The following is an 11557-nucleotide window of genomic DNA, read 5'->3' on the forward strand; positions in this document are numbered from 1 at the left end:
CACCTGTCTAAGCCGTGAGCCGCCAGCTTCTCTAGGAGACTGCTGTGGGAGACGGTGTCAAAGGCCTTACTGAAGTCCCGGTAGACCACATCCACAGCCTTTCCCTCGTCCACTAGGCGGGTCACCTGGTCATAGAAGGAGATCAGGTTGGTCAAGCAGGCCCTGCCTCTCATGAATCCGTGCTGGCTGGGCCTGATCCAAATACAGATACACAATGCATATTAGCAGTATTTTTCACAAACAGCTCCCACATTTAATAACCCTGTTCTTTTGAAATACACTGTCTCAATTACTTAAAAAAAATTGGAAAACAAAACCCAAAACCTTCCACAGTATTGAATCAATTTCCATAATCATCTGTACACAGTAGTGGGGACAGACAGCTCCTTCACCCAGTCTGGTTTGAGTAACACATTTAAGCATAGAACCTGAGCTGCCTCCTTGTCCGAAGTTACAGATAAATTGATCAACATCATAGGAAAGAAAAACCCAACTCAGTAATTAACTGTTAGGAACTTTAGCCACCTATATCCTTAGTTCCTGGGAGGTAAATGTTTCATTGGTATTGGTTGCTGCTTTAGTTTTTGCTGCATCTTCATTGAAGATTAGTCACTGCAGATGGAAAGGGATCAACTGGGAGAGTTTCATGCTGGAAGAGGGTACTGCGGCATTGTACCATTTGCTGAAGAAACTGCGCACTCTTGCCTTGTACAATACTTAGATGATTACAAGCAACGCAGCCTTTAGGTAGTTCTTTTCTGGAATTCAAACATGAAAGGCTCAAGAAGAGAAAAAAAAAATCTTCTGAATAGTTTTGTGGAATATTGTCATTCTTTAAGCTAATACAGTATCAGGAAATATATACAAATCAAATATATACAAATCTATTTAAATGTCATATGGATATGGAGTTATTTACAAACAAGCCACAAGGCTTAGCAATCCTATTAAGATATGTGATATATTTATTGAAACTGTTTTACATCAGCAGAAAATTTAGGAAACTTAGGGTTTGTAGTTCAAATTCAAGAATATGCTGTAAGTATTAAATTTTAATATTACTATGTAATGGTAGTTAATCTTTTATTGAGTAGTGTGTGGTATTTGTTATTTGCAGACAGATGGCTAAAAATAACTCAGAAGGAACAAAAGACCTTAGTGATTTTTTTGATATGCGAGTGTATTTTGTGAAGTGCTAAAGATAATAAATAGCTAATGGCATACGTACAGAATTTTTTTGGGAAAAAAAAAAGAGGATTTCATAAGAATCTTGTTATCTGGCAACATCATCTATGTTTTTTCAATGCAGCAACAGAAAAAAAACAACTTTAAAGGGAGCTTATACATGTAAATCCAGTTATTAAAAACTTGTCTTATAATGAACCGAAGGTAAAGACTAAAGTCTGTATTCTGCTTTCACTGAGATGGCTGCAACAGAAGCTTGACCTTGCATTCTCAGAGACAGGATTTGATAATGGTATTACCTGTTAATTAAAGCCGCATATAAAGAAAACAAATAATAATGACATTCCAGTCAAATAAAATTCAGTTTCACTTTATTCAAGGTGAAGAAGAGGCCGGGGCAGGGGGAGGAGTATGGAAACCAAGAAAGCCGTGCCATGCAAAGCCATGCAGCTGAACAAAAAGAGGTGCAAACAGTTAGACTTACAAATGTTTTAGCAACGTGTCTGGCATGTTTGATTCTGTGTTTGGTTTGTCATTGATTTCTTAGAGGTAATTCTGACCCTTGACAAACTACTACTGAGAACCCAAACAACATTTCTCAAAGGTATTAAGTTTAGGTAACAGTCATCTAGAGGAGAAGCTGTTCTTCAGTACTTCAGTAAAGGCCATGGTATGCTTTTAAACACCACAGTGGCCAGACCTAAACGCCTACATTTTAATTTTTATTGAGATCCCCTTGTCTAATTGCATATACATCTTTAATAAAAATTAATATATCTGTTCTGCCTTCTTGTTGAAAAAAATATGTATATTGCAATAAGGAATGAGGCACAGCAAAGTGGACACGTTGAACAACTTGCAGTAATCCAGAAAACTACACAACGGCATAAGTCTGAAAACCTTTCTCCTTGCCCCAGGCTGATTTATAGTTAAAACAGAGAGAACCGGTGTCTGCCAAGAAATGGCAAAATTCATTCATGACTGTATGGAGAAAGTGTAAGGAAGAACAAAGGAAAAAGATACAATTTACTGACTAGAAAAAGGTAACTACAGAAAATCAGTGTTGTCATTACAAGTGGAGACAAGGAGGGAGGTGGGGGAAGGTCCCATGTCGACTTTTGAACACTTCCAGTGTTTTAGTTGTTGTATTAAGGCTTTTAGTTAGCACAGAAGATCAAAATATTTTATACTTCATAGGAAAAATGCAATTTTGGGGGAATTGTTAAGTTTTCCAAAACAATTAGCTTAATCACGGAGACGCATATTTAAAATAAATCCTTCAACATTAATGGTCAAATTGCTCAAATATTACCAAAGAGCCAGCTGAGATTTGGGAATTGGGAGTTTGTTGGCAAAATAAATGTAAGAAAGTTAAGAACTGGAGATAATACTAATTGAAATAGAGGCTCTGTGAAGAGAAATTATTTAGAATAGGCTAAATTGAAAAGCTACACAAATGGGAATGTACAAAGTACTTGCAAGAGGTACTAGAAGTGAAAGTTGAAGCAGATACTCAGTAAATACTGGGGATGGAAAGAGAGAGGAGACAATTAACACAGTGATCAAGAATCAAGATCATGATGAGGCTAATAATTGAACTATCATGCCTAAGATGAAAAGTGATAGATGAAAAACAAATTACAGATATAGAATGGTACCCAGTGCACCTAATAACGCTACTTATCTAAGGCAAAGTATTCCATTAGTTTGGCATTATTATAACCTGAGTTAATACTCTTGGTACGTGCTTGGTGTACAAACAAGTGGAGTAACACAGTCATTGTCATAGTTTGTAATTCTCTCATAATCTTTTGATTCAATTTACAGTTTATGGGAAAAATTGCAATATTACATGTATTTTGTAACCCGCTAAATGGTTACTCAACACCAAAGACAAGACTTACAGTAAATTAAAGAACTGCAATTGTAGGTTAGCATGCTAGTCATTTTAGAATTTACAATAATGCGACAATTCGGATTATCTCAAGCACCACCAGCAATGTCAGAATTAATTCCTGTAGCTATAAATGTTCCAAACAATTGTTTGGAAATAATATTTTGGCAGCAGGTACTTACTATATGTACCAGATATTTTGAAGACTTTGATATGGGAATTTATGGAAACCTTCATGTAACACTGTACTGTTTCCTGTACTTTTTATATCAACTGCAGTAAACAGCCATTCAACAATACTATGACTACTGCAACTAAGAAACAAGCAGAATTACACACATTCAAGCTCTCCCTATTAAAGTTCTGCTGTCTGGATATGAAACAAAAAAGTTTCATTGGGTAAGAAAAGTTGATAAAAGCAACTGTGGAATATTATATTTATTATTTAATATAAATTTGACTTTAATAGTCACTTGCTTAGCACACAACACTGTGTAATCCAAGGCATTTATTTTTGGTATGCAACAGTGCACTTATAACCCCATAAACTCCTTGAGTTGCAAGACTGTTAGTAACTTTTATTTAAAATAATAGGCTTTAATTAATATTTCTAGTGCAGAGGTGTATTAATTCTCCCCATTATACATTTTTGTAAACTTATATTTTCTGTGAATATTGATAGAGGTGCTGCAACGTTTCCTTGAGTAGAATATAAAAAAAGTTAACACTAAAAGTGATACTATATTGTAAATTCATCATGACCTGGTCCATTCACTTACAAAAAGAAAATAATATTGTTAATTAAGCAGCCACTCCTGTAATCATCTAAATTAGACTTCCCTGGTCAGTAGCCTCCTTCTTAGAATTTGAGTTGTAAGACTAGTGATTATTAAGTAAACATTTCCTTTGACAAAGAAATTTGAATTTCAACACAGCCTCAAGTCATATGAAAACTAAGACAGAAACTAAGTCTTGATTTTCAGAATCAAATAAAAACTGAACGATTTGCTGTGAATAGTATCATAAGAATTATTCCAGTGTTCATTTTCAATATCAAATGTAATGGTAAAACAATTTCATTTTACACTGTATTTATAAAAAATGAAATCTGGAATTCTTACGCTAAAAAAACCAAACAAAACAAGCCTAAACTTGGCAGAATTTTTTTCATCACTAGATTTTTTTTTTAAATTTAACGTCATCTGTTTTTGTGATACAGCCATAGACTGTTGTGACCATAATAAACAATTTCATAAATCTTCCTTCCCTCCTGTTTTTCCTTTTGTTGCTGATAATCAAATAGTTCTGCTTGTTAAAGAGGAATTGTAAGGTAGCTGTTCAGTGTTCTTCGTATCTTGGTGCTTCTCCATTCATTACAATTTTGGCTGATTCTCTCTCACTTCTTCCAGTTTAGAAAGGATCCACTGTGTGAAGGAAAAGGAAAAAATAAAAATGTTTCCATGGTAAAAACCACACAAAATAGCTGAAAATTAGATTGGGTTGGCCAAGACACTTCACTACTTGCTCTCTTCCTAACCGAGTTTTAACGCAGTGCTCAAAATTCTACTGTGGAGTACAAACCCCTGATTTTCTCACATGAAAATGGAGGCACGTAAGTTCCAGTATCTGACATTTAATACAACATGTTCACAAAGCAGTGTCACTGAAATGACCTCACACCCTTTTTACTATAAAGGGTGCAAGTTTCATCTTCACTGTTCCTAAAACACTTCCCTCAGTGTCGTCTCTCTATATACACAAGTGTCACATTTGCAAAAGTGAGCCACCGGCTGAAAAGCCCAGAAGCGACTCTGGAAGACTGACGTTCTGTGGGATAGCCCCTAAGGCCCTGATGGCAATTTTTGAATGAATCTGTTAGGTATTCCTGTTGGTTTTGTGTGGTTCACAGGCCTTTCTAGGAAAATACGCAAGCACACATTTTTGTGAAAAGTGCACACCGCTTTTTCAGCTTTCTTTTCCTTGCTTAAGACTTATGGCACACATAATATGATGCACGAATTTGTTGTTCCTGATTTAGCTGGGGCATAGATGGGATTCCCTTCCCACACAGACTACAGGACCTCAACAGCGCCCCTGCCCCACCACAGCTTGGGGGGGGAAGAGGAGCTCGGTACCTCCAAAGAGTACAGACAAGTCAAATTCAGCATGGGGCCCTCAAATACCTTGACAGTATTTGTAATGCTTTTTGAGGTAAGAGTCAAAAGGTATCACTCAGCTGTGGTTAGAAACTACCCTCAAAAAGACATAAGCAACTTAAAATGATGAGAAGATGCAAAAGCAACTTAAACTGATGAGAGGATGCAACTTTCACAGACTGTTTCAAAGAGTAATCCCAGGGTACCATATTCCACTGATGTGAATATATACAAGACTAATTTATTGTTTGTGAAAATAATGAGCTATGCTAATAAAAACAAGGCAGAACTTTCGCAATCCAGCCACCTGATAGTTCTGGTAGGAGACCTCTGTGCTGTAGTGAAAACTAATGATGTCAAAACGAAGAGATCACATAGAATATGTGTATAATAGAGTAACAACATATATCAAATAAACTATTTGTGTTTCTATTAGGGATTTTCTTCATTCTTCAAGCAAAAATATATCTTATGGAACAGAGGAATGACATCCCCCCACCCCCCCACCCCCGGAATAAAACTAGGAGTAATTTACGAATATTGTTTGTTCTATTAAATGTACTATTTTAATTCACGTTCTTGATTGTTTAGTTTTTGTTAGCAGTACTGTTAAATCAGCCATTTGACAGAGAGTTATAATTCCAAAGATTTGTGTAAGGAAAAGTTTGGTGTTGAATTGAGTATTTTTGAAATTCACTACTGAATAGATCATTGCTATTTCCATCTGTGTAATGGCTGTGTAGAAATACTGAATTTTAAATATACATAGCAGTTTCAGGTTAAGAATATTTCTGTTTCACTTTTTAACCCAAATTTAGCACAGGATAATTGTAATAGTATTTTGACTTTACCTTAGCATCCTCTGGACTTTTAAAATTAATAATTTTTCCAAATTCTTTGGCATGGAACACAGACTTAACTCGTTCCTGAAAAAAAAAAAAATAGTAATTCAAAATTGAAGTTAGTTTCTTCAAACTTTATGACTAAGAAGTTATCTACCGTTAAGGCAGCTATATGGTTCAGACAACAACGTGTACCCATTACACTAACCTGAGTAATTTCACATCGCATGCACGCACCCTGAGAAACTTCATTTTCTGCACAAAAGCACAGTGGAGTGGAACACTCCAGCAATAACAGACTTCCCTTTTTACCATGGAGTCCCTGGAGACTGGACCATAAAAGTGTGTAGGAATGGAAGGCAGATAATGGAGTATGTGGGGTAACGAAATCCAGTACTCCTTAAGGTTGTAATTTTTCATTCTCCTTCAAGTCATTACCTGGGTGGACATTCCACCAATACTGACTTGCAAGTAGTGGTCTTAGGTAGTGAAAATAGCAGCTTAGGCTTCAGAAATAAAACATAAGCAGTGCTTTGCAAAATACAGTTTTCAACCATAGATCTCAATAAAGAGCATACTGCAGACATGTGAATGGACTCTGAAATGACTGCTGTATAGGCGTAAAGATGGATATGCTATTCAACATTGTCTGAAATGGCAGAAACTCTAAGAATTATTTCATCCTGTAAAAGTTCACTTGCAGTCAGAAATCCAGTTTGGAGGATTCCAAACCAATATGGCTCTGCCTTTCATGCTCTCTGCAATAGAAACAAATAATCTGAGTGAAAAACTGAATGACTTCGTACACTGCCAAGACTGTCCTGACAACCAAGATGTGTAATTACACACATGAAGCTTATTAAAAACAGAAACTAAAACAAAACACTGCCAGGTAAATTTATTGATTGAAATTAAATTCAGTTACCATCTCAACAAGAACTTTTTTTTTTTTTTAAAGGAACTTTGCCTCTGTAAGTATATTCAGTCATCAGCAGTCATCTTTCTCCTTATGCCCGTTGCCAATTTACCAGAGAAAGAAAGTTTTGGGGTTTTTTTTAAAGGAAAAGCTGCAACTGAGAGCAACATTCTTCAACTTGCATTGAAAGGAATAAGCATATATCATTACAGTTTTTATGAGGATATTAATACCTTATTATACTTTTGAAGAATTCGATTACTAGCAAATGGAAAAACAATCCTTGAAGCATAGCATATGCAAATGTATTGCTCTGATACATTTGAATCTTTGGGATTGCAACAAGGTAGATTTCCACATATTGGCATATCTCCACAGCGCCAGAGTGCGTAATAAAAACATTCTGCAACCTTCTGAGAGAGTTTTGTTGTATCACCATTTTCCAGACTATGAATACACCATGAACTGGTGCATACTAGCAAAGAATTCCCAGGGCTCAAGGAATAATTTCATCTGCAAACGCCAAGTCACCATTCTGCTTAGAACAGTCAGAAGTTAGTTATCTGAGGAGTTTGCCCATGCCAAATTTCAACTCCCTTCTCTGAGTGCATCTCAACTAGAAGAGAGATCAAGAATTCACAGGAGAGAGATCAGGAATTCAAAGTTCAATTTTATAAACAGTAACACAAACAGAAAACAAAACATGATGAGGTTAACATACCTTGGCTTCAATGCGTAATCTTCTGCCATCAACGATGAATGGTTCTTTGGTAAATTCATCGTAAGTGTATTGCCATTCACATGTCAGCTGTCCAAATGTCCCTTTTGTCACAAATAACACACCGCTAGACAACAGAAAATAAAATTAATAATTTAAAAAATAATGTAAAAATACTTAAAAATTATCAAGTTACTCTAGCGCTAGTGAAGTCATTCATTGATCCAAAATAGTTCTCATCTAATGATATAACAACCATACAGCATACTTTCTAAAAGAGTGAATTTTGAACCTTCCTCTAACTTATTTAAAACTGTGTTTCATAGCAGAACCATAATGCTACTTCTAGAGGTATTTCTACAACAAGTTGTACAGACTTTTTGTTTGAGAAAGATGCCTGATGCTCCACTGTTAGACATTATTGACTCTGTTCCTGTATTAGTATTATCCTTTTTTCCTTCCTTATGCTAATTTATAAGCAAATCCCACAGTTCTGTTGACTTCAACCTAACCAGATTTATTTAAAAAAAAAAAAAAAAAAATGGGGAGAAAAAAAAAAAAAATCTTTCTCAGCTAAAAAAATCTTAAAACCAACATTCCTTTTCTCTCCTTAAATAGAGAAATTACTATGGCACTCAAAATAACATACTCTTGTGCTGAACAATGCTGCTGTTGAACAATATTAACAGCACACCAAGCATGCCTTCCCCATTATTTGATCTACATACATAATGACAGACGTGTCAAAGCACAGTTACTGATCAATAATTATCAAGGCATGCACATTTTGATGATAGTTTTAAGTACTTATTATTCAGAGCCAAAACTGTTTACCTTTTTGTTACCATTAACAGGTCTGTACTGTTGACCATAGCATGTGCAATATATCTGAGTTTTGCAAATCTTCCGTTTTCAATTTTCTAAAAGAGATAAAAGATTTATAGCTTTGAATATGTTAGTTTAAATTCGTGTACTGATTTTGTGCTTAAAAAGGTATTTATCCCCCAAAAGTATAAATTATAACAAAGCACATAGCACATACTTTTAAATAAAAGGCTCCTTTCATAAAGTCAGAACATGACTAACAGATCTGTGACAGCTAATGTTCATAATTATGTAGAATTATTCGGTTGCTGTTAATGCAGCTATGCAAATAGAAATCAATCCTAACCAAAACTGGCAAGGAACTATATAATTTCTCAAAACATTTCAAGACTCAGTTTTCTACATATTTTTAGTACACGCCGAACTTCTGCTGACTAATGCAATTCTGAGACAACAAAAAGAATAAAGATTCATTTCCTAATTTATGTCAAGTCACCTCCCAAACATTGGAGTAATTAACTCTGGGAATAAATCTATACTTAACTGTATACAAGAACCCACTATCATGTAGACAGTGGGACTTAATAATGCACTTGAAGTAATGCTTAGCATCTCTCCATATTCTTTTGTTTTCCTCTGAACTTACTTAACCTTTTCCTACAATTGCCGTGAATATTGTAGCAGAATATTCTTTAACAGGCAATAAATTTCAAATATTGATGACAGCAGATGAATCATTTTTAAAAACAGAGGCTCTGTAACTTTAACACGACTTGGCAACCATTGGATTTCTGACTTTCTGAGCAATGAGTGATTAAATTAGTGATCCAATTAGGATTGCTGCATCTTAGTTGGGAATAGCAACATGACTGCTTGCATACTTCCCATCTGTTACGAATTGGAAGCAAAAATAGATTAGTATAAACCAGTATGATTCAATAAACCCTTAACTACAAACGTATTGCTTCAGATATGTATGCCAATATTTAAAAACACGTAGGTTAGTTCTCAATGCAGTTAAAACAGCAAAACCATTTAATGAGCATTCATCACCACTGTAAAATGATAAAGACATTTAATTAGGCATACCCTACAACTTCAAATTTGGCCGCATGGATAACTCCACTTGCCCAACCAGATTTTTTTAAATGATGCCTTCCCTCAAAGATGCTGATTCTTTAGCGACTAAAATGTAAGAACATTTGAGTAACAGGTTCCCAAAAGAGAGCTTTCCAGAAAGCTCTCAGATTACTTCTCCCTCCCCAACTCTGCTGGGCTACAAAATCACAGCTATTGATGATGCGCCTACCTACATAAGTCACTGCTTTACTGCTTTAATTTATTTCTGCAAGAGCTAGTGTCAGGGGCAGGATGAATACAGCAAGAAGAATGGCATAAGAAATGAGGAATTTGGGGCTTGGAAAACAGATTTTTTTATTGTTATTATTATTTCTGGAAGCTCCTTATTCAGGCTTTGTCTAGGGGTTGCCATGCCTCTGATTTGAGTCTCTCCCTGCCTCTCATATGAAGTAGGAGCTTGGACCTGAGCAACTAAATAACAAAAAAATTCTCTGTCAAGGCAGCCTCTACAACGTTCCAGCACACGTTGGATGGTTAGAAGACAGGAGGCTGTATGGGCAGCCAGTATGGACAGCACACCTGACCCAGATACCAGCTGCTGGTCTAGTTCTATGACCTGATGGATTTTCAGTGTTAGTGGCCTAGCGAGAAAGATAAGGAAAGGGAGGAGAAGGATGACAAGAACTTACAGAAATAACGTGTGTGGAAAGAGCAAGGGTGGTTCTGTAGAGGTAACAAATACACATCGTTGCATTTAATCTGCAAGACTCCGTGACAATGCCAGCAATTTCTCTTCCTGACCAAACACATTGTAAATACTGCAATGTATGACCACTATCCCTCTTCTATTAGAAGTAGTTACGGGGGAGAAGCATTTAGCAATTTAGCCTTATTAGGATGGAGAGGATCTCTAGTCTTTCTCCTGCATCAAAGAAGACAAATTTCTTATCCTTTGCATAGGACTGAGGTAAGGCTAGAGTGGGACTTTAGAGAGCAGCGTTACCTCTTTCTGTCTTTTCATTAGCTTGCTAGTTGATTTTCAACAAGTCATGTCACCCCACTGTAACTTACTCAGTTTACGGATAATGAATTGAGAATTATGAAAATTATTATGGAAGTACAATACTTAACTATCACAGAGGTTGAAATCCTAAACAAAACCTATTTAAATGTCCACCAAATTCCACAAAAAGTATTTCATTCTACTAAGATTCACAAACAAGTGATTTGCTCAGTACAAAAATATTGTTAGCATGTGGTAAGTGCTGAGCTAACTACTCCTCATTGTTAGCTATGAGTCAAAGATCATAAACTCAAGTTACCTGCGTTCTACAGTTTTGCAGACAACAGATGTTAATTGGGAAATAAAGCACAGGAAAATGCTGCACAGTCCATTTGCAAAGGTAACACTTGTATCTATGCCAACGCGGAGCGGTAACTGCTTCCAGATTTTCTGCCTTTAGATTTTTCTACCCCTCATTTACAATCTTTAACCCTTTTAGCATTACACTTGCACCTATTCATTAGGAAATACATCATAGAGGGATACACCAATTTACTGCTGGTAACTCTTATAGCAAGATCCTTACTGCACTCTGCTACCAAAGTGGCTTATACAACTGAAACATAAAAGGAAATATAATTGATCCCTCAATATAGATGCATAAATATGTTTTTTAAACTTTACAGTATTTAGCTATTAATTGTTTGGAGAAAGAAAGCAACTTGGACCACTGTTTGGTGCTGCAAAACTATGAAAGTTAACATTATAGAAACATAGAATCATAGAATCATTAAGGTTGGAAAAGACCTCTAAGATCATCGAGTCCAACCGTCAACCCAACACCACCATGCCCACTAAACCATGTCCCTAAGTGCCGCATCTACACGTCTTTTAAATACTTCCAGGGATGGTGACTCAACCACGTCCCTGGGCAGCCT

The 11557-nt window shown here is 35.9% G+C and overlaps 1 protein-coding gene across 1 annotated transcript in view; it reads right to left on the reverse strand.

Annotated features, from left to right (window-relative positions):
* Positions 1 to 4349: 4349 nt before the first annotated feature.
* The window catches only part of VPS13A (vacuolar protein sorting 13 homolog A), a 108014-nt gene continuing 100806 nt past the window's right edge, over positions 4350 to 11557 (reverse strand). The window contains exons 69-72 of the mRNA XM_009285294.1: positions 8546 to 8631; positions 7715 to 7838; positions 6087 to 6161; positions 4350 to 4503 (exon numbers count right to left, since the gene is read on the reverse strand). Of these exons, the coding sequence (XP_009283569.1) occupies positions 4453 to 4503; positions 6087 to 6161; positions 7715 to 7838; positions 8546 to 8631 (336 nt within the window). The 3' untranslated portion in view covers positions 4350 to 4452. The remainder of the gene's footprint in view (positions 4504 to 6086; positions 6162 to 7714; positions 7839 to 8545; positions 8632 to 11557) is intronic.

This window comes from Aptenodytes forsteri, unplaced genomic scaffold (assembly GCF_000699145.1).
Source record: "Aptenodytes forsteri isolate BGI_AS27 unplaced genomic scaffold, ASM69914v1 Scaffold151, whole genome shotgun sequence".
In the NCBI taxonomy this organism is placed as follows: domain Eukaryota; kingdom Metazoa; phylum Chordata; class Aves; order Sphenisciformes; family Spheniscidae; genus Aptenodytes; species Aptenodytes forsteri.